The sequence below is a fragment of the Phoxinus phoxinus genome, assembly GCF_949152265.1.
Source record: "Phoxinus phoxinus genome assembly, chromosome: 1".
In the NCBI taxonomy this organism is placed as follows: Eukaryota; Metazoa; Chordata; class Actinopteri; order Cypriniformes; family Leuciscidae; genus Phoxinus; species Phoxinus phoxinus.
Genome location: NC_136876.1, coordinates 9,994,902 through 10,018,430, shown reverse-complemented (window position 1 = coordinate 10,018,430; position 23,529 = coordinate 9,994,902). Strand labels below are relative to the sequence as shown.

At 38.9% G+C, this 23,529-nt stretch overlaps 1 protein-coding gene across 1 annotated transcript; it reads right to left on the bottom strand.

The window, feature by feature from the left end:
• Positions 1–3,946: 3,946 nt before the first annotated feature.
• On the bottom strand, positions 3,947–21,542 carry LOC307003401 (alpha-2-macroglobulin-like). Its single transcript, XM_079621755.1, has 34 exons — positions 21,289–21,542; positions 19,219–19,405; positions 18,999–19,155; positions 18,815–18,867; positions 16,923–16,943; positions 16,639–16,804; positions 16,473–16,557; positions 16,275–16,389; positions 16,074–16,194; positions 15,881–15,990; positions 15,637–15,807; positions 15,333–15,560; positions 15,024–15,236; positions 14,790–14,939; positions 13,889–14,017; positions 13,196–13,289; positions 9,087–9,228; positions 8,773–8,998; positions 8,560–8,683; positions 7,427–7,548; positions 7,286–7,337; positions 7,107–7,190; positions 6,847–7,023; positions 6,117–6,192; positions 5,881–6,037; positions 5,736–5,810; positions 5,492–5,654; positions 5,230–5,414; positions 4,939–5,160; positions 4,735–4,856; positions 4,530–4,611; positions 4,353–4,436; positions 4,173–4,278; positions 3,947–4,088 (listed from the first exon to the last, which is right to left on the bottom strand). The coding sequence occupies exons 1-34, from the start codon at positions 21,375–21,377 to the stop codon at positions 4,051–4,053; spliced, it is 4,326 nt and encodes a 1,441-aa protein (XP_079477881.1). The 5' UTR covers positions 21,378–21,542; the 3' UTR covers positions 3,947–4,050.
• Positions 21,543–23,529: the final 1,987 nt, after the last annotated feature.

The following is a 23,529-nucleotide window of genomic DNA, read 5'->3' as shown; positions in this document are numbered from 1 at the left end:
GAGCGCGAAAACACCACAGTAACTGAAGGATTGCCGTAAAGCAGTATCTCTGGTCGTACGATGTGTATGACGTCATTGACATTTTGAAAGACTTTTTAAAGCAAATAAGTGACTCTAAAAAAATCTAACACCCAGCAATGTGCAATTTCTTTGCATCTCCTTTCGAATACAACATTCAAATTACTAGACAAATTATATCTTGAGAAAAGTGGATTTTGAGGGGTATAGCTCCATAGACCTCCATTCATTCTGCACTCGTCCTGTGAGCGCCCTCATATGGAATCAGAGTGGAACTGCAACCAGTCAGAAGCCGGAAGTGTAGCGAGAGTGAACCTTCTCCCCTTATTAGACATTCTCTGGTTTTATGTTGAAGCTCCAAATTTAAAGGGGACATATCATGAAAATCTCCATTTTTCCGGTTTAATGTGCATCTACCAACCCAGAAAATGTGAAAAGCCGACCAGATTTCGCTCCCCTTCTGATGTAGGAAGGAGATCTTATATAACCACTTATAATGTTTCCACCCACGGCAACTCAACCTGGTTGCTCTATAGAGGAGCACTGAACTATTTACGTTTTTGCTCACACCCATAAAGGGGCAAATTTGACAAACTATAATAAATGATCTGTGGGTATTATGAGCTGAAATTTCACAAAAGTGTATGGTTTCCTCCCCAGAATGTGTCGATTACATCTTTTGAAAAGGGGCATAATGAACTGAACTGGCAACACTGGACTGCCATGGTAAAAAATAAAATACGAGCACAAAACAAGCATTTATGAACTCAATGAACATCATCATTTGACCACTAGATGGCCACAAAGAACAACATGAACAATGAACTCGTTTTTTTCCTAAAAACAATCAGCATTGGTTAAAGCTTTCGGGATTCATTTTGTCATCTTTAAAACTGCATCAGCATAAACATTAGTCTACTTCGGTTCACTTCAAAGCCCACGGTACTCACGGCCTCTTCTGTCCATCCACAGCAAAGAGGAAGAGGGCTAAAATGAGCCCTTTCCAAACACAAATCTCCCTCACAGCCATGAAGAGCAATCATCCAAGACTAGACAGAAATCAAGAGTCTCTTTCAAAAACCCTGCAGCACTTCTGTTGAGATCCACACTGCTCTACAGCTTAACTCTAAATCAGCTGCACTGATGCCAGCGTTATTTAAACGCTCTTAATAATTCAGAACAGGTTGATTTAGCATCACAGGCAATCTGGACGTCTTTAGGGCGGAGCCCCGGTAATTAATCACAGGGATGCCATCTCTGAAACACATGCTCTTAGAGTAGGCTACATTTACACAACAACGTACTAAAAACCGGAAAAATGTTTCTTTTTACAGACGACAACATTGTCAAAAAGATGCCCGTTCATATGGATCTGCGAAAACAGCTAAAAACTCTGTATGCACCGTCAGAGGTTGTCAAGTCCCGAAGAGACCTTCTTTAAGGCCACATTTACACATAGCCGGGTATTTAGAGAAACGAGTAATGGTGGTAAACGAAACATTGCCACCATTACCAACAGCATCCATGAGGGGTTTTCACTACTGAGGCATAATGTTCAAGCCGCAGCTTCATGTTAGTCCAATGGTATTTGAAACCAGCCATTTTCCCTCCGCTATGGTAGACACTTTAGTTTATTGTAATTGTAATTCCATTGTTGGGGCAGATACATATATAAAAGTGGCAATATGTTGCCATTTGTTGATTGTTGTTGACTCAGTTATAAGAGAGCACACTGTGGCATGAGTTTAAGTTTGACATGACCCCTTATTTAATGTCTTCCAATTTATATATTTACATATGTAAGACTGATGAATCTGGGTGTCATGTGTCCTGTTGAGAAGTCTACCTGTTTTGTTGCAATTAGTTTTTTACATGGTGATTATTGGAGGGTGCACTTTTTGACACTAAAAAAATGTTTATATTCGTCAAGCATGTTTATAGCAGATAAAATGCAATATGTTGTAAGCAATCAGGGATATTTAAGCTTATTACAGATACTTGAATCGAAAAGTATGAAACCTGTTTGCTGCCCATGTACAACCGATTGCAAACCGATTCAATAGTAGATATTGTACTATTAACATATTCTTTAATCAGGAAAGGCAGTAGCGGGTAGGCAAGATCACTCAAAAGGAAAATGGGTATCGTCTCCTCGTCATCCAGAATCTTCTTCTCAAGTGCAGGGATCTTTCCGGTCTTAAAATATGGATTTAGCTTGGAATTGGTGAAGACATGCGTGTCATGAACAGTCCCTGGCCATTTTATGACATCATCCATTAATCTGTATTTGTAGTCGCATACAGTTTGCACATTCAGGGAATCTCTTCCCGTCCGGTTCAGGTAATCCATTGAGTTGACAGATGGCTGCTTTATTTCGATGTGGGTGCCATATACAGCTCCTAAACACTGAGGCATACCATGAGCGTGTTCAAATGCGGACACTAGCTCGTGGGCTTCGGGCACAGTGAGAGGCAGCTTTATGTATTTTGGACCTAGGTGAACAGAGATGGCACTGCATGTTTGCCTGACAATAACAGAAACAGTCTGCCGTGAAAATCTAAAGGCATTGGCGTTTTTTTTTAAGTCTCCCCTCATCACTTAAGCAGTACAGCGTGCACACCTAATTAAGGACTCCAACTGGTGATCTCATGTTGGTCTAGATTTAGTTGCGCTCATATTTATTCTGTTAGTCACACCAATGTGTGTGGACTGACAGTCTTGAGCAAACCATCAGTTTTTAGTTCTAACACACTCTTCTTTAAAATGGGTAAGGATACTTAAATGAGGCTAATTTTGATACTTGCATCTCACCCATTTGAATAAAACTGTCCCGATGCAATATGAGGCTCAAGTTGATGTTTGCTGATGTAAACAGAGACCTGGTTATATCTGTGTGTTAGCATCATTTGGGATGATAGTTGCAGTTTTCAGGGGATAGCTCAAGGACCTTTGTTGGGAGAGTTGGCTGAATTATTCATTAAATGTGAACAATTTGTGGGTCTGATTGGTCAAGACACTACATTGAAGAAAATGTATTTGTGTTTAATCCCTTTTATGTTGCGGCTAAAAACGAGCTGGCCGTAACCATGATGGCATTTATAAGTATCATCGGCATAACAGTGGAAACTAGTTTAATGTTTACCAAGATGTAGCAAATATATTGAAAATATAAGTGGGCCTAAAACAGATCCTTGAGGCACTGTTGTTATCTTTGATTTTTCAGTTTAAATTGACAAATGGTAATGTCTGAAAGGTATATCTAAACCACCTTAATGCCAGTCCCTGAATACATGTACTGTAATTTTGTAGTCGATCTAAGAGTGTTATGATCCATAATGCCACACTAAGATCAACTAGTATTGAGATACAGACTTGGTCAGAAGCTAGAAGTCAGTCATTTGTAATTATAATGAATGCAGTTTCTGTGCTATGATGGGGCCTGACTCCAGACTGAAATTTATTGAAAACACAAATGAGCAAACATGACTTAGTATTTTAGACATAAATGGAAGATTTGAAATGGGTCTCTAATTTGCCAATTCATTTGGATCTAATGGTTTCTTAATGAGAGGCTTTATAACTGCCAGCTTGAGCAGTCTTGGGACATGACCTGTATATAAAGACAAATTAATATTGAGAAGAGGCTCTTCTGCTACAGGTAACAACTGTTTCAGTAATTGGTGGGTATTAGATGTAGTAAACATTCTGGTTTAGATGCAATCAGTTTATTTAGCTCTTCCTGTCCTATTGTAGTAAAGCACAGCAATAGTTATTGAGTACATCATTGCAGCTGAACACAAACTTGAACAGGCACTGCCTGAGTGAGCAAAGTTATAAGGATTTGAAGTCACAGGACAAATATAAACTCATGAACACTGCAACTTCCTGATTCAAACAATTGTTTAAATAAAAAAGCAACAAAAGGACTGATTGTATAAAAGCAGTTTTATTAAGGCACATATCCTACAGCCAGTACTGAATCAAATCATGGACAGGGAGACGTGTAGGTGGTCTCAAACGAGAATCAAATCATTAACAGGGAGACGTGTAGGTGGTCTCAAACGAATCACCTGAAAGGGGAACAGATAATTGCTGAATTTATGGTTGAACATGATCCAGTTCAAAAGGAAAGCTTGATTAGGGTGAAAGCGTACTTGTTTGATAGAAGTCATAAACGTTTATGACTGCTGGCTTGAGATTTTTCACTGCAAGAACCTGTTTCAGCTGCAGAGTGTAACTCATGGGGATGCCATTGGGAACCTGCGAGACAGAAAGGATGAACAGCAGCACATTAGAAAATGGCAGCTAGTAATATACCCAGTGTACAGTCTCACCTCTTTCAGATACACTAGGACATGATCATCTTCAGCATCAACCCGCTCTACTAGAGGTGCAAACGATTGGGATGAAGAACCAAGCTGAGAGGAAAAGACCATCATTTACAAATACAAGAACATATGAAGGAGCTTCAAGCATCTTAGGACTTTCTAAATTATCTTGAACATACGAACCAGTGACGTATCTGCCGTAAAGCCTGACAGGAGCTTAATGTCCACTAGAACCATGTTAGTGCTTGCTTTTACACCATTGTATCTGAATGAGGGTGATGGGGGGGAATAAAGAGGTTTAGTCAACAGGATTAAGAACACTGTGTCCTGAGACAAGCTCATATTTAAGACTCTTACAAAAGCAAGCCAAGCCAAAAGGTGTTCTTACTTCACCATGAAGTTCAACAGGAGATTGGCTCCAAGCGGTTGGCAGTCTCCAGTCACCTGCGCTTCGACGCTCAGCGTTTTGGCGACTTTAACAGGTGTTGGGATGTTGTAGAAACATGCAACCTACAGAATGAGTGCAGAGCAAACAAAGCAAAGTAAGATTTTGATGTATACAGAAAAAGAAAGAGAGGGTCAAGATACATACCTGCACAGACACACAAGTGGATCCTGATGCTTTAACACTATATTTGCCAGGAACGTTCTTCAGCGGCTTCTCCTGATACAGCAGCCTGTTGTCCCGATTCACATCGAAGCTATAAGAGTCTCCTCCTACTACTGAAGATTGTACAGTAACAGTGCTGGAGCCATCCAAGCTGAACACTTGAGCAGCGTACACAGACAGAGCATGAAGAGCCACCACTGTATCCTAAAAACAAGCACCAGATTAAAAACCTCCTCATAAATGATTGCACTCATGTTTGGTAGTCAGAGGCACCTGGGTGGAGGAGAAGCCTCCATAGGGATTCTGCTGGGCCACGAGCCAGTTGACAATGCGGTTAGCATAGCCCAGATTAGCCGTCGTGAGAGGCTGAACAGCAAGAACCGCTAGCAGAACGTAAGAGCTGATCTCCACCGCCAGAGTATCACCAGATGTCGTCTGAGACCAATGGAGCTTAGTGCCTTAGGATGAGATGGAGGGGAGAAAGTTTATGCCAAAGACCCTAATGAATATCAGACAAGAAGCTGGTAAATCTTACCTTCAGAAATGGCAAGGTTGTTCAAGGTTGTTAGAAGCTGTGATCGAGTGGTGGTCTCTCCAGCCAGACTGAAGGTGTAGGTCAGTAGAGCCGTGGCATAAGTGTTTCCCAGGTTCTCAACGACAGGCCTCAAGCATGACAGAGCATTGGCAATGACGGGATCCTGAAAGCAAATCAGATATCACACAACAGCCAGAAAAAGGTAATTCGCAAGGATCTCATACAACTACTGGATCGGTTTTACCGTGGCAGGGACGCCTAGTTCAAGCAGCGATGCAACAATGTAGGCAGTCATGGTCACGTTATCACCAACTCCACCCTAAAACACACCCATCAAATGGATTAAAAACACAGTCTAGTGTTTACAGTTCATTTGATAACACATGTACCTTCATGTCGTTGTGGTACAAAGTTCCCTGTTGCATGAAACAGCCGTCTGAACCCTGCTGGCTTATTAGCCAGTCCTTTGCACTCTGAAGGACATTCGGATCAATGAAGACAAAGCGCATCGCTAGACCAAAAGTCCTCATGACAAAGGCGGTCAACCTGGCCATGGATAATGTTAATAACTTAAAAACCGCTGGTGACAAAGGTTACAGTACTAGAACGACAGCATGAAACTCACCATGTATTGGATGCATCATAACCAAATGTGCTGTATGATCCGTCACCGTGTCTGTAGTTTAGCTGTCCTTGGTATCCTGGGAGGGGGGGGCAAAACAATTACTTGTGTTACTGCATTACTTTTGCGTTACCGGCTGGGCTTGCTGGTTTCTTTTGTTCCCCCCATTTTTCTGAAAATCTATTTTTGGCAAATGTTAAGACCCTTTCACACCAAAAGTGAAAATAATAAGCCTTAGGCTTTAGGATGGTAGAAGGAAGTTCAACACACTTATTTCTAAACCTAATATAAAGTAATTTGTGCTTAGTATGGTTGAATTAGATCATTGAAGGTCAGTGACAAAGACTTGTTACTAAAGTGAGATTTATTTGTGTAATTTAATCTAGTCATAAACCAAAGTTTGGCCTAAAATTGATTGCATTTTACGTTTTTATTCAATTTAAGGAATACTGAATGTTTTCGTGCAAGTGAGATGAGTAAATGCATGTTCACATTTAGTCTACAACTAAAATAACCATCATGTTTACACAGCACACCTCACTATTTCTCTCAACATGGGGACAGGAGTCAGTCAGTAAATGTGAAAAAGTAACTAGCTTTACTTATTTGAAAAAGTAACTTCGATATTTCGTTGCAATTAGAAAAAGTAATGCGTTACTTTAACTAGTTACTTGAAAAAGTAATTGTGCAACTCAAGCTACTAGTAATGAGTTACCCCCAACACTGTCCATACCTTTCTGAAGGTAGCCTGTGGCAGTCTCTCGGATGGCTGCGGTCAGTTGCCCTGTGACTTCCAGGTACAACAGGATGTAAATATTGGGAGCAAGAACAATCATATTCTGTTCTCCACAGCCAGATGGCATCTGTAATAACCCATCCAGATTCTTCAGCGCACGACCCATTATGTCCCCTACAAGAGGTCAATAATAAAACCCACATCAGAAACTTCTGATGAACATTATCTGTCAGTTTCTACTCAATGAAATGTTTTACCAAGGACTGAAACAGAGCATCTGGCTGATCCTTGAACCACATTTTTTGGAAGTGTCAGAGTCACGTCTTCAGAAAGAATGTTTCCTGCAGACCAAACAGAATGGATCAGTATTGAGCGCTAGGCTAATGTTTGGCTGTACATGGAGAACGTATTGGGGAATCATTGAGTGCAAACAAACCCTTTGGACACAGTAACCAACTCTGGGTGTTTGTCCTTTCAACTCCTTCAGGCTATGAAAAAAATAAAAAAAATAATAAAACACATCAGTAAAGCAGCATGATCTCCATGACCAAACTCCAGAAGGCTGGTTAACATTTACCAGGACAAATAGACTTCGTGTGACTACATCAATGCGTCCTCTTGTTGGGACGGTTACGACCTCAGTGCCACATAGAGTCCGGGATCGTTCAGCTGAAGCACGGACAGTCACATTGACAGCTCCTGCCGTGACAGACAATAAGTGAGCAACACTTCATACACTCAAAAAGTTAGTATGGGTAACCATATTTGGCCTTGACATGTCAGATTGAATTTATTCTTTGCATTTAACCAAATTTAGTGCACACACACAAAAGGAGTAGAGAGTAGTGAACAAACTGCAAACCAAGGACACACCCAGAGCAGACGGCAGCCATTTTGCTGTGGCTCTCAGGGAAGCAATTGGGGGTTAAGTGCCTTTCTCAAGGGTATGCTTATTTCTCATGTTTCCTGCTGGTATTGAGAATAGAACCCGCAACCGTTGGGTTACCAGTCTGACTCTCACCATTAGGCCACGACCAAAGGTGTCAAGTAACAAAGTAGAAATTTTGGGTATCTATACTTTATCGGAGCAATTATTTTTCAGCCGACTTTTTACTTCTACTCCTTACATTTTCACTCAATTACCCATCAATTTTACTTACATTTTAAAAATAGCTTCGTTACACCCATTTCATTTCAGCATGTTTTCATTCCGGCTTGTCATAGTAAAAAAATAAAATAAAAAAATCCATCCAGATAAAAATCACGCCATCCAGAGAGAATTTGATTGTGGTTGGATAAGTATAAATGTATACCATTCCGACACCCAATTGGTTTGTATGCGATTCATCGCACCTGCACATGACAAATCACGTCACAGTCCAGCAAGGACATAGGCCTAGTGACTACCAAATTTTTCAACATTAACATTTTAATAACAGTCATTATGGCCTTTAGAAATATGTTTTTGAGGGGGGATAGTGCACTACAGGCCCCTGTGGCACAGCCTAAGCTTTTGTCCTTAAATTAGAAAAGTAATGCAAGAAAGAAAATGGCATTAAGTAGTTTTGAAAGCAGTATTTGAGTAAAAAGCTTGAGTTGATCCTTCTACAGAAGTCTTTTTAAACCCTAGTATCTATACTTCTACCAGAGTAACGAATGTGAATACTTTGTCTCTCTGTCTTGGCCAGAGGTGTCAAGAGACAGACTAACCGAGAACAGAAGCTGAGAGAACCCATTTGAAGGTCTTTCTCCCATTGGCACAAAGACAGGACGAATATGGATCAGGATATGGTTTAAGAGTGAAGTCCATGGATGAACCTGGAGTTACTTTAACCTGCCAACAAAAGAGTGCACATGGAGCAAAAGACAGATGACCTTCTCTATACAGATCTATTATAAAAATAAAAATAAACCATTGCAGACCATGATGCACTTGGATTGATAGTTGAAGACTGTGGCCTTCAGCTCAAAAGACTCCCCACGGACGATGGAGTACGGCAGGGAGAGCTCCAGGAAGAAGGGCTGGAAGACCGTCAGCAGAGCAGGAGGAGCAAGACCGAAACCTTGTGAGGACAGGCAGAACGCCTCCGTCTCCCATGTGGTGATGGTGTCAGGAACAGTGAGGGGAACTTGTGTGGATCCAGTGTCTCTGAAAGACAGCAGAAGAGAGAAATTAGAGGAACAGAAGTAAAAACGGTGGTTAAGTAGCTTTAGAAGGAACAAGATGCTTCACTAACCCCACTTGAGCAAGCTGCCAGATCCAGGTTTCTGGAAAGTAAGTCCTGATGGTTACGTCAAAAGAAGCGTCGCCACCAGCACTTTCTGCTACTGGAGCCATTTCAGGTTTTGGAAAGGCTGCAGGCGGACCACAATAAATACCTGAAACAAAGACAAGCTAGGATTGCAAAAGCCCATTGAGGTTTTTTCCATACATCAATTTTATATACATCAGGTTTGTGCACACTGCAAGAAAAAAAAAAAAAAAAACAGTCTTTGCTATTATGCAGAGTTTAGCTCCAAAACTGATCAAACACACCTAAGCTAATCAATGTCTTCAGGATCACTAGAAACTCACAGCTAGGTGCGTTTGATCAGGGTTGGAGCTAAACTGTGCAGGACAGTGGCCCTCCAGAGGGTTGTTCCATAAAAGATGCTAAGAAAAGCGGGGATTAAACTCCAAAACCCGACTTGAATGAACCTAACAAATAAGTTGGGGCTAAAGTGGTTTCATTAAAAGGTAATTCAAGTTCACGCAATCCCACTAATTTGATCCAGGTTTATCTAGTCTAGATAACTGCGTGTGCACGCGTTTCTTAAGCAGCCCTAGAGGTGGATCATAGATCAAATTGATCCACCATCACACAGCATATATTTTGTGCCGTTTTATGCGTTTGAGACATGGTGTTTGCAAAACTTACATTTCACAGGAGTATTCTCCATCTGAAAATCTTAGAAAGTCGCCAAATAGGAGCGCAATAATTCTGACTAAAATATACATTTTGCTTGGAAGATTAATATGCGATAGCCTATTTTATAACACCAGAGATATCTTCTAATTATAATAATTTATCTGTAGGATGTTGGATAAGTTGCAGTGAACTTCTAGCTCATTACACATGTTATACTTATAAATAAATAAAAAAATGAACAGAAGCAGCCTAATTCAGGGAAGATTTTTTTAAGACACTAAATGTATAAAGATACAAATTATAGTTGTGTGTATAGGACCTATGCTACTTAATAAAGATGACGTATGCTTATTTAGAATGCTGAGAATTACAGCTTTTAATATTCAATTTTTTTGGAGAAAGCAAGAATAAATCCCCAGTTTTAAAATGATTGGTTAGATTTAGTTTCTAAAGTACACTATGGAGAGGATAAATGTATACATTTTGAAAAGATGTGCAACTAAAATAAAAAAAATATTCCATAAAGGAATTTATTAGCCTACATTAACTACATTTTTATATAACCCTCCCTCCATTTTAATTCTAGTTATTTTATTTATTTACTTATTTAATATTGAATATTTGATTTAAATAATATTACTTAATATTTATATCAAATTCTAATGACACATCATTCCTAATGTTTAATTTTTATTCATATTTATTTGTTTTTTGTCTATTTCCCCCTTTTATCATATGTAAAAGTGTCCAACCATGTACTTTTTGGTTATTGTTCTAATTATGTGTTTTCTAGGCTGTGTTGGTGGGTATTATGACAAAAGAAAAAAGTAGAAGGAAAAATAAGGAATATTTATTGGGGGGAATTAATGTCTTTAAAAGGAACTGTCCATTTGTATAATTGTGTTAAATGTGTTTGAATTTGGACATTAGATGTGCCATATTTAGAATTTTAAACCTACAAGTGTATTTTTATGATAGCAATAACTGTAAAGGGACTATTGTAATGAGGTAAATCAAATGTAGGCTATATACTGTAGGTCAATTACTAAGCTCAGATTCATCTTACCAGTTAAAATTGATACTGTGCTTTTGTAATTATTTTTAATTTTGTGATTTTAACTTCTGCTTTAAAAAGCTTTTTATTAGATTGTTATTTTCTCTGATCTTCTGAGAACCATAAAATGTACTACAGCTGCCAAACAAAATCGGTATTTATAAATCTTTAAAACAATCTAATTAAATCTTGGGCACAAAACATTCAGCCAGTAAAAAAAAAGAAAACCTGTAGGATATATATTGTATATATCTATAGATATATCTATATAGTCTCATTTATCATTGTAACCTTATTTACGTTGATTTTCTGTATACTGTGTATTTATTTTTGGATTAATAGTGGTTAATAAAGTCCAATAATGGTATGAGAGAGTGTCAGTGGTAATATCATTGTGTTCCTATTGGTAAGTGTTAGAGGATCTGTGCAACAACTGAGGCTTAGCCTGACAGTTAGCCTGCCCTGGACCAGGCTAGTTTCCCAGCATAAGTTGCCAGAGTAGCTGAGTTTGAACTGTTTTAAGTTTGCTTTATGAAACAGAATCCACCGACAATAAGTCTGACTAAACAAAATAAGCCTGGCTTGTATTCTAATCTTGTTTTATGGAACAAGAACAACCCTCAGGACCAAGTTTGAGGAACCCTGCCATAATAGTATATTACTCATAAGTGTGAATGTTTGATTGCGGTCCAGTTAGAGGGAGAACAATGGGCTACAAATGCACCACAAGTACATGGGGGTTTTCCTAAAGCACTCATACAAGGTTTTATTAGGCCAGGATGAAGAGTTCATTTTGCATTTAATTTAACAACTGAAAGCTCTGTAGTGGCGATTTCATGATATTCATTGATCTTTAGTAAAATATAGATGATTCAAAGAATGTCACATGTGTGTCTCTCACTTGTAGTGAGAGAAGATGATGTTTATGTACCTGGGGAGGCAGAAGGGAGAGACACTCCAGAGAACAGACGAACAAGGACCTCTGACCTAGATGTCAGAAGGCCATTTGGTGAAGGAGGGCTTAGTCTATGGAAAACTACTGGTAGGAAGGCACTGGCAGGAAGAAGACCTTGGAGATTAGGATAAAAAGCTGGTTCAGTCTGTCTGGGGGTGTGTCACTCTTCTGCACAGGGTAACAACTGTGTATTAGACTGCTCCTATTCTTGCAAGAATAAATACTTTAATTTTATAATTTGACTCTGAGTCTCCCTTACGCAGTGATGTTTGTTTGATGAATTTTTGCCACAACAGCTCGAAGTAACCCACTGATCAGTGCATTGCATTTTGGATGCACTTTAAGGGACTGTTTAAATGAAAGTTGAACTAAAAATAGTGCGAAGAGATGTTTTGATCAACTCTAACGTCACCCGAATCTGCGATTAAAAATAAATCCACTCGCCACCAACCTGAACCAATGATTTCCCCCCGATTTAGATATCTGCACCGGATTGTCACAATTACTTAGCTTTAAGTGCAATGTGGTAACCGCAGTGGGCTGATTTCAAAGAAAATCGGTTTAAAGTAAAAGTTCTTTGGCAAAATTAAATTTCCTTAATAGCCTAAACAGGCTTTACTTCCTTCAAACTTTTCACAGTTTCCGTTACTTACCGAACACACATGAGAAGTTAAATAAGTTCAGCCCGAGCAAAGGCTGTATTAGTAATTGTCATGTATAACAGCTGTGAAGTGCTTTATGTATATCGCATACTTTGATTCGTCCTGGTTAACTATTACAGTAAAACGTTCTGATCATTTGCCTCCATTGCCGCTTAAATAGGCGCAACTGCATAGTTTGTCTGCAAAGGAGTGCCCGATGAAAGAAAACAGCTCTTAACACTGTGTTCCAACATAATGATGGAAATATTACTCTTATTAGAATCATTTCTGTTAAGCTAGCGTATATTTTTAGTTAAAGCTGTTAAGTCAAACGGTATGTCTTGTAGGGTTTTAATAATAATGACTTCAACCCGCAATTCATTGGAACGTTATTTTTATTAATTGGCCTTAGGATTATATGCGGTGTCTGCAGATATAACTGCGATCTGCGAATCACTAGCGTTTCTTTACAACATGAGATCGCCAACTACTGGCCTGTAGAATACGGTTTAGTGTTCACGGATCTGTGTGAACCGGGATTTGACAACGTTAACATCTATGCGAAAAAGGTCTTTCGCATAGAAAAAGGTCCAGGTCTTGTTCACTAGGCATTAGTTGTGCCTGCATACACAATGTAGAGTCATGCTAAACTTCACACTCCGTAACGGTCAATATAGGGCTGTCGGTTACGGAGCAATCCTTCACAAACCATGTCATGGCAAGTACTCCTTTTTCTTGTTTTACCAAGTCATATCCAATTTCTAGATCAAGAATCTAACAGACATACCATCACGGAAGTTGCGATAGTAGTTTAGGTTTCTGAACTTCAGGCACTGAGGTTCTCGGACAGGCAGATTTGTTGCAATCTTCAACCCCACGCTCTGTCAGAGCAACAGGTCAAAATAAGTCACATTTGAAATTGAGCACGTTCACATGCACATCAATACACTGGTAACTCAACTAAAGATATTGAAAGACCATTAATAAATCAGATTATGTCTAATGACTTCAAAACATCTCAACGCCATCTACTTTGGCTGCAAGAGATGAGAACACATTTTATCATATCTTGGAAAAAGAAAGAGTTTGTGAAATATATTCTCTTCCCAACGCTCACTTTGTCTGGATGGACGCTTTATTATATAAATGCATAATTTAGAAAGTTCATAATTTGAGCAAAAAAATTAATGGTCAAGGCCAATATAAACTCTACTTTTCTTCTGTTTGGTAATGTAACTTGACCCTTAGCAGGATTTGATTTCTTGAGGTCAGCCACTGACTCAAGTTGCAGTGCAGACAAACCAAGCAAGTCGTGACTTGTGACTTGCTCCCACCTCTGATGTTGAGCGGTTTATAACCTTACTCCGATAAAGGAACACAGGTTAATGCGTTTACATGACCACACACTTGTCGGCTTGAGCATAACCAGGTTAAGAACATGCACGTAAACACACTTGACTGACATTAAGTTATTTTCTACCTTGAAGGCTTGGTAGGCATGGTCTGGAGGAACAGCTCGACGGGGCCGAACGTTCAGACACTCCTGTTCATCCTCAACTTCATATGGATAATAATCCGATAATGATCGTGCCAGGAGCAAGTTGAATACCTGAGAACATCAGGGGTGATAAAACATTTAAAAAAAATGCCTTGAGTAGCAGTTTGAAGACCTCCTCCACCTACTGGCTTTTTCCCTTTAAAAAGAGAAATCCACATCGTAATCCTCTGGTGCTCTTTGTAAAAATTGTACTTTTTTTCTTTTCTTACTTCATCGGAATGGTACGAAACTTGGCACTTTCTATGTGAAAAATAAAATAAATCATGGAAATTATTAGAAAAGGTTTAAATTCACACTTGTGCTCCTTAGTCAAATTACTGCATTGGAAATAAATGGGAGACAAAGTTCATCTAGTGAAAACTTTTGGTACTGCGACCAAATAAAATCTTACTGAAAGCTATTCTTTTTTAGATAAAGCTCAAATTTGGAACAGAACTAGATTAGATTTATATATACACATTTCATATGAACAATTCACGAAAATCCATTTACAATTTTTATAACAAACTATATTCTTTAACTATTTAAGTTTTTTAAACAATAATCATCTTTGAAAAGAGAGTCTGTGCTCTAAAGCATTCAAGATGTACAACAGTTTAAGATTAAATTTAATTCAGGTCTATGCTATGCTATATACAGCATAAATAGTTTAGGGAATTTGCTATATACAGCATAAATAGTTTAGGGAATTTTATGGTACTAAATTATAATTAAATCAAACATTATCGAACTGATAGTAGATTAATTTAATTGAAAATAAATAATTTGTGCACAAAGAGCACCAAAGTTCAAATAGAAAATCTGATCAGTGGCACATGGATACCATTTCCGCACTCAGACGTCTTCCTGGCTCCATGATCCGGACACTCTGATCTACAGCACTGATCCCACACAGAGATCCTGCTTCAGCAGAGACAGTCAGAACGCTTTCCTCCGCAGGAACAGCCGTAGCAGGAGAGAACTGTAGAGACACCTGGGAGAAGGACCAACATGCTGTAGGACACGTCACCATTCCCAAGCTACACTTGAAGACAGAAGATGCCAGTGCACATCATACCTGGTTTTGGAAACACATTTCTGTCTCAAATGAAGCACTAGCAGCAACTACATTCTCACTGGGCAGAATACAGAAGACAAGAATCTGCACTACTGGAGCCATATCGACACAGACAAACAGTCTGAATGAAACCGTACCGCTTGTGACCGTATCAAATGCTCTCACTTTAACCCTTTGAAACCCATGGAGGACGATCACTCCTTTGGACATGACCTGACAAAACGGAAATGATACATAAAAAAGGCAGACAAACAGACCAGCTCAGCAATCAAAACAGCAAAGAGGACTACAAAACCACTGTCCACTCACCATATAGATGATGTCAGTGCTGTAGTCGCCAGTTTCTCCAACAAAAGAGTACTTGACAGTCACTGGAAACGCAGCACCACATTTTAATGGCTGCTTGAGCTTCACTATAGTCAGTTCACTAAACATTGGGCTGTAGGGAGTAGCAGGTTGGAGAACCTGAACAACCCTTGTATCTGCAGTGAAGTATGGCGATTTGTAACCATAAACTACTTCTAGAGTCACACTTGCCTGGGGAACAATGAATGGAATCGGTTTACTGTGAGAAGTTGTCATTTAAAATAACAATAACAAAATCAAGTCGTACCACTAGATTCAGAGCAGCTTTGGGAAGATTGGCAGTGCAGAGGGAGAACGTGGCCAGTCCGTTCTGGTCTGTGGTCAGACTCAACAGCTGTTCGTTGGGCCAGCTGGAAGTATCCAGGAGGTACACCACTTTGCTCACCATTGGGGTCCCATTGAAATGAGTCACAGATATCTGTTAGGAAAGAAAGTTTAGGAAACATAACCAAAGCGAAGGGTTCTGTAACGAATGATGAACTTTTCCTTGCCTCTCCATTGATCTTTGATCCAGGCTCAAAGAAACCCGGGAGGTCCACAAACGTGACTTCGCCGACTTCAAACGTAATGGACACCATTGCAGATTTTGACATTAGCAAGTCTGAAAAACCATAAACATGAGCACACCAAATAAACTTCAACTTCCAAACATGTGCCATTGGTTAAGATCAGCCAATAGCTCACCTGTTCCCTCCTCCATGACGTTCACGTTAACAAGAAAAATGTCTTGCAGATTATTCTCAAATCTTGTGCTGAAAAACACTGATGTATCGACGGTAAGGGAGGCACAGCCTGTGGCGTTCATCTGGTAGCAGAACACAGACGGTCATGTTTAAGTCAAGCACATGCAGAATAAACCACCTGCACTGTATAGCGGTCACAGACCTGCACTGTTTGATTCAGGCACAGGCGGGTCACCTCAGGAACCGCAACGTATGGAAACGGCTCACGGCACACTTCCACCAAGGCTTGGCCAGGCACAGGTTGGCCATATGTGTATCTGGGAAATGTAAGGAAGGAGATCAGGTGACCAACCACAAGACAAAGAAATGCAGCAATCAAGAAAATAAAAGCTTCACGCACTGGCCACAAACTTCAACTTGAAGTCCCTCATCTCCAACGCTGTACATCTCTGGTGTGTTTAAGGTCACGTCAAACTTTGGTAAAACTAAACCAAAAAAAAAAAAAAGCTTTACGTTAGGGCCTCAGATCTACAGTTGTACTTTTGCACTCGGACATAATGACCTACCGTATTTTTTCACCTCAAAAACCTGGGAGATTGTTCGATCATCAATAAAAGCTTTTAGTGTGTACATCCCTATCTGAGCCTCTGGGTTTAACTCGTGAGAAAGCTGTAATATCCACCCCGTTGAGGAAACGTTTGTCCACTGACCAATCCGGTTATTGTTATTGTCCTATTAAAACAATGGGTCAGAAAAAAAAAAATTAATAGCAAACCTAATGTTAAATTCAAAGAGAACATCCAGAAATAAAGCAGAATTATACAAGACTTGCACTGGAGCAAATACTCACCTCCACCACCACAAGACCGTACTGAAGACACAAAGACAGGGATATCAGACAGTGACTCAAACATGCAGACTCATAAATACTGGGCTGTCAAGTATACATTTGATTAATTAATCAACATTGTGATTAGATAATCTTTTGAGGGTAATTTATCAGCCGATTAGTTTGTTTTACTAGTCACCGTGTTAAATTCGAAAAGCATCAAATAGACATTGCAAAAAGTAGCTTTAGATAATGAGGGTAAGTATAGGACAAATTATTTGGTAAACTATACTTTAATATGTTTATTATTTTAGAAATGTGATTTATTAAATAATTTCTTTAATTAAGAAACTAAAACTGCCAGTAGGTGGCAGTAAGTCAACTAGCATTTGAATAAATCGAATGAATGACTTGCTCATTTAGATCTAAACGAGCAAGTCATTCATTCGATTAATTCAAATGTCTAATTCATTCAGAAACTAAGTAAATGTCTCTATTAATGGGCCATTGAATAGGTTCCCCCGATTCCTTCATAGTGTAAATTCCTTCAGAAACAATCGCTGTGTTGCTCGGAGGAGCCATGTCTATAATAAGTAACCAAAAACTGAATATTGGGTCTAAAATATACTAAATTGCCAAAAGTTCGGGTACGTCTGCCTTTACATGCACATGTATTTTAAAGGGATACTCAACTTTTTTTGGAAATAGACTCATTTTACAACTCCCCCAGAGTTAAACAGTTGAGTTTTACCATTTTCGAATCCATTCAGCCGAACTCTGGTTCTGACGGTACCACTTTTAGCATAGCTTAGCATAGATCATTGATTCTGAAGGGTCCAGTAGCATTTCTTTCAAAATGACCAACGAGTTTCAATATTTTTCCTATTTAAAACTTGACTCTTCTGTAGTTAAACCGTGTACTAAGATCGACGGAAAATGAAAAGTTGCGATTTTCCAAGCCTATATGGCTAGGAACTACTCTCCTTCCGGCGTAAGAATCAAGGAACTGTGCGGCCGTGCCATGGGTGCAGCAGGCGTAATGATATGACGAAGCACCTGCCGTCAACAAACCAACGTGACAACCTGCTTGCACAGGGAGCGTGCCTTGTAGCATGGAGACATTTGTGAGAGACGATTTAGATGACATTACTATCACATCCCTTTACTACGCACAGAACCATGGCTAATCGCACAGGAAACCTAATTTTCTGCCTAAAAACTACACAAACTTAGTCCCGGTCATGTTGGAAGCTACCGAGCTGGGGACTATTTTCAGGTGCTTCGTCATATCATTACGCCTGCTGCACCCATGGTACGGCTGCACAGTTCCTTGATTCTTACGCCGGAATGAGAGTAGTTCCTAGCCATATAGGCTTGGAAAATCGCAACTTTTAATTTTCCGTCGATCTTAGTACACGGTTTAACTACAGAAGAGTCAAGTTTTAAATAGGAAAAATATTGAAACTCATTGGTCGTTTTGAAAGAAATGCTACTGGACCCTTCAGAATCAATGATCTATGCTAAGCTATGCTAAAACTGGTACCGTCAGAACCGGAGTTCGGCTGAATGGATTCGAAAATGGTAAAACTCAACTGTTTAACTCTGCGGGAGTTGTAAAATTAGCCTATTTCCCAAAAAAGTGGAGTGTCCCTTTAATGACATTATATTAAACCCTACAGATTAAGAACGGGGAGTTGGCCCACCCTTCGCTGCTATAACAGCTTCATCTTTTCTGATTTATTGTGGTTTATTAGGGTGTTTTGGCCCCAATACATACACAAATACCATTTTGGGGGTTAAAAAAAAACACACAATTATGATGGACTGAACTTTGTGCATCTAAACATGACCTGCACTATTTTTTTGTATTATTTGTTTGCTGCAAGATTGCTCAATATGAGATCAGGCCTCACCATTTGATCAAGAGGCACAAATTTGGCATCCATAGTAACAACTCTGAAATTCACTGCAAAAATGGAAGAAAAAAAAAAGTCACTAAATGCTCACACCGGTTACACTAGGCACTTGAAAATTAACTTGTAACGCAACAGAGTTTCTATACTCCTAATAGTCATCCAAGTGTCCTTTGTAGCTCACCAGTTTGTCCTGGATTGTAGATGGGTTTGTCTGTTTGGATGAAGGTCAAAGGCAGATATTGTCTGAACATGACTTTCCTCACTTCAGTCATTTTGAAATGACACCCTTGAACTTCCACCTTTATCTTCTGCACTGATACTCCATCTACTTGAGGAGCCTGTAGAGAAACATGTTAACGTACATCAAACTCAACATGTTGATGTGTAGCGGGATAACAGACCTGGAAGCTAAAGCAGCGGTAAATCTCCGCAGAAGCAGATCGCTGCCGCACAAGGGGAGTTGTCCTGTTTTTGTCATCGAGCAGAGAAATGGTCATTGTGAGACTATCGTTGGGTTTCAGAAGAATCGCACACAGTTTGGCATCAGAGCCAGACTCGATCACTGCAGGGAACGTCACCATGAATAACCTGTGGAAACAGAACATGTACTTGTGTAGGATTCACAGAGAGAGTGATTGCCATAGTCAAGAGTAAGAATAAAAGAACAGACACTGCTAAAGTAGAGATGCAAGAAGCCATTATTTTAATCCAATTTCATATACAAAAAAAAAAGACAAAGCCGATATGATATCTTACAACGCGCTAATTTTTCATACGCAAATAACTTGTTTTAAATGCACGTATTTTACGCATTGCTAGTGATTGGAAACCAAAAAAAAAAAAAAAAAGAGTTGGATTTACATGATTTAATAGGGTGCATCGGTCCCACATGAATCAATTATTTTAAACAAACGTTTTTTTCATGTAACTTCAACATCATGGAAAGAGGTCATTCATTATAAGTGAGCCAATTAAGGAATCTCAAAGCAAAATTTAAAAGGCTCCCTGACAGGATTCAGGCATTCAATTTCAGACATTTTAGAGTCATACAATCTAATTCGTAGACTGTAAACGGTAGCTAGTAGATTGTAACGGATTAGCTATAGCAATAGCACATTAAATGCCAACCTTTTCATCCTCATTCAGCAAAAGCAGTTAAGAGCAGCTGAATCTGTCCACAGCCTAAGCAAATGCTCCACAAAGGCAACTCATTTAAATGGTCCTAATAATTCCAACACCATAACACAATATATCCACCATGAACACCAATACACAATATCCACCAATACACAATATCAAGCCTTCCCCTTTTCTCAAAAGCACATAAAATAACTCAACATTTATTCTCTTGATTCAGCCATATGCAAAGCATGCTGGGAACTAACAAGCACCGCCCAGTTTCAGTTAATCCAACACAAATCATTCATGCAATCCCAACACAAACAGATTAAGTAAACTTCAATTTTAGGCTACATTTAAGCAGATTGAACAATCAAAGTTAGTTAGGACAAAATGTACAGCAATTGTGTTCCTTAAGCTCATTTTAATTAAGCAATTTGAACAAGCAGCAAAAAAAAAAAAATTTTCAGTGAAGGCTTTCATCAAATTGTGCCACAAAAAAAAAAAAAAATGGTTGATTACTCGAAGCTTTTAACACAATGCACATTAGCGACATCTGGTGGTCAGACTAGCTTTCTCCACCATATCTAACAAATGACTGCAGAGCAGAAAACGCACGTGACCAAACAAAGCTTCACATGTGGAATCAATAGTTATATCTTATCTAACAATCTCATCTAAATTACTTTTTGCCAATGCCTCCACAAGTCGTGTAGCCTGGTCAACGGATTCACATACAAGTATGTGATCATAATTAGCCTAGTAATTGACGCGAACTCGTTGCCTAGTTGAAAATATGTCAATATTTTTTGCCCTAGCACTTAACATTTCCTAGTTTTTTTTTTTTTTTTTTTTTTTTACAATTTGTTATAGGGAAGCGGAGTTAAATCACTTTAATGCCTTCTCGATAATCATTTCTTTTACACATGGGTGTCATGAAACGCACATTTTCTCAAATCAGCTGTTCTGACCACATGACGATCAAAGCTTCAAATGTCATCAATCACGTGGTATTGTAATTTCGATACAACCATAGTAGGCTATGCGATACAATAGTAGCCTACTTTGAAAACTGCGTCGGAGCCCCGTATCAACAGTCACTAGTTGTTAACATAAAAATGCACTTGTTTTGATCCCTTTTCCCTTCCATAGGTAAACAGCGCGCGTAGTGAATTGAGTTTCTTTAGGTTTCTTTCGCGTCTCCTTCCGCGAGAATGGATTAAATGATTATGAAGACCGCCTCATGTTCTAATACTGCTCTCTAGTTTCTAAATAACAAAAGTTTTTTTTTTTTTTTTCCAAGCGGGCGAAAAACAATTTAAACAATTAGGCTAATTAAGTCAACTACTTACGGTCCTGTTGGCCTATTTCCATCGACAGCGAAAAGAAAAAGACCCAGTAAGAGCCCTGCCCAAACACAAATCTCCTGAAACAAAGCCATGATGAGCAATCATCCAAGTCCAGACGTCAAATGAGAACTTCGTTTAGAAACCCTGCAGAACTTCTGCACCGATCTACCATTATATTCACTGCTCAAATCAGTCTCAGTCTAGCCTGGCCATGTGCTATTTAAACGGGATTCGTTTAGAAAATGCCTTCATTGATTAATCTCCCAGCTGAAAATAATTGTATTATCTTATTACTCCACCTAGCATCTTTAAAACCGAACACCGAATATATCTATCACTGGATTCACTTTCAGAGCGATTTTATCCAGCTGAGTAGGCTAACACGTTTTGCACTGTTTTGTTATCGACTAAGTGAATAAAGATCGCTGTCTCCAGCTGTATTCAGATAATTCAAACCAAAAAAAGTTTTTCGTTCTGGTTTCAGAGTTCAATAACATCAAATCTAGGCTATGCTGATTTTTTTCTTCTTCAGAGACAGATGCAACCTAAACTATTTGTGTATGCCTATTTTAATTTTAATTTTAATTTTATTTTACACTGTAGGCTATGGGCTATCTGCAGTTTGAACTTTTTGGGTTCAACCCACTTTATTTTCATAATTTGTTTGAGAAATTATCATTTCTTATTCAATATAAGAGCTCGAGTTTGTTGCCCAGCCCATGTGTTAAACGCCTGCAGTTTATTTAAAGTGTCAGTCTCTGTCGACAGTAAATGCTGCTTCTCATCCACTTCATCTCTGTATGAGCAGTGAGTTTAACATGCATTTTGAGAACGCAACGGCCACTGCGTTCACTTCATTTACAAATTCACACAATTCAATTTGTGCATTTTACCAAGCATTCGCCAAAATATAAGTTTAAACTTATATTTTGGCGTATGGGTAAAATTAGGGTTAGGGTTATAGGTGAAGAGTTAAAGTGAAGAGTTTTAGACAGTCTAAGTAGGCTTGCAGCGTGAAATCAAATAATTATTAGGCCCATAATTATTTATAATATAAATAATAAGAATATAGCCTAGGCTACTACTGCCCTATTCACACAGCCCTATAAATATTGAAATATGAACTTAAAACGAAAGTGGCAGGCCTAATGTAGCCAGTGTAAATAATTTAAGTTGAATTTATAGTGTTTGGCTGAAGAAAAAAAGAGTTTATGAAGCTCTGGTCTAGTTGAGGAGAGGAGAGGAGCGGTTCCTAAAGAAAGTGTAGCGCTTCTAGTGTCGCTGAGAGAGAGAAATAAAAGCAGGTCGACCGCCTCCTGGAGGAGAAATGAAGAATGACGAGGTCAAGCTGTGCTTTTCCTCAACCGCACTAATAGCAGACAAAAGCCAGAGAGAAAACCAAATGTAAGAAGATAAACAGCATTTGAAAGGATAAAGTCAAAGTCAAGTGAATGATGTGAGAAGTGAAGATGAGCAAAAGCTTACAGCACCTGGTATTCCCAGGCGGTCTCCCATCCAAGTACTAACCAGGCCCGACCCTGCTTAGCTTCCGAGATCGGACGAGATCGGGCGTGTTCAGGGTGGTATGGCCGTAAGCGAGAGTCTCTGCCGATAGAGAGACATTTAAAGATGGACAGCAGCACAACTGCACATGACTGAGAAACTGAGACACATAATACACAAGTAGAAACATACTCGTCCCTTTTTCTTAAATAGAAAGAAAGAAAGAAAGAAAGAAAGAAAGAAAGAAAGAAAGAAAGAAAGAAAGAAAGAAAGAAGGAAAGAAAGAAAGAAAGAAAGAAAGATTTTTTTGATTTTTGAAAAAACTTTATATACCATTTTTAACAGTATCTTTTCACAATACACTGACAATATAGTACATTCAACACATTACACAAAGAATATTAAAAGCTTATACAATTATAAAGAAAAGAACAAATCACCTTCACAAACTGCACACAAAGCACCATGACTGCACCATATCAATTCAAAAGTTGAAAGATCTCTCATAGTTTTATAAAACCGAAAATCAATCAAAACTCTAGATCTGATCAAAGTTAAAAAACACACGTTCACATCATCGCTACAATTTTGTTCCACTCTGTTTTTCCTGCTGATATAAATAGCCATTTTTGCTTGCCCTAAAATGAAATTCAACAATTGACAGGTGAAAGTTTTTTTCTGAGAGTACTTAAAACCCAAAATGAAAGTCTCAATACAAAAAGTTTCATCAAACCTACAAAA

Excerpts from the sequence above, each read along its gene's own strand:
- LOC307003401 (XM_079621755.1), bottom strand. The coding sequence starts at position 21,377 with ATGGCTTTGTTTCAGGAGATTTGTGTTTGGGCAGGGCTCTTACTGGGT. Across the intron at positions 7,024-7,106 it reads ATGCTCTGTTTCAGTCCTTG|GGGACATAATGGGTCGTGCG; the intron begins GTAAAACATTTC and ends GACCTCTTGTAG. Across the intron at positions 5,161-5,229 it reads GAGGCTTCTCCTCCACCCAG|GATACAGTGGTGGCTCTTCA; the intron begins GTGCCTCTGACT and ends GCTTGTTTTTAG.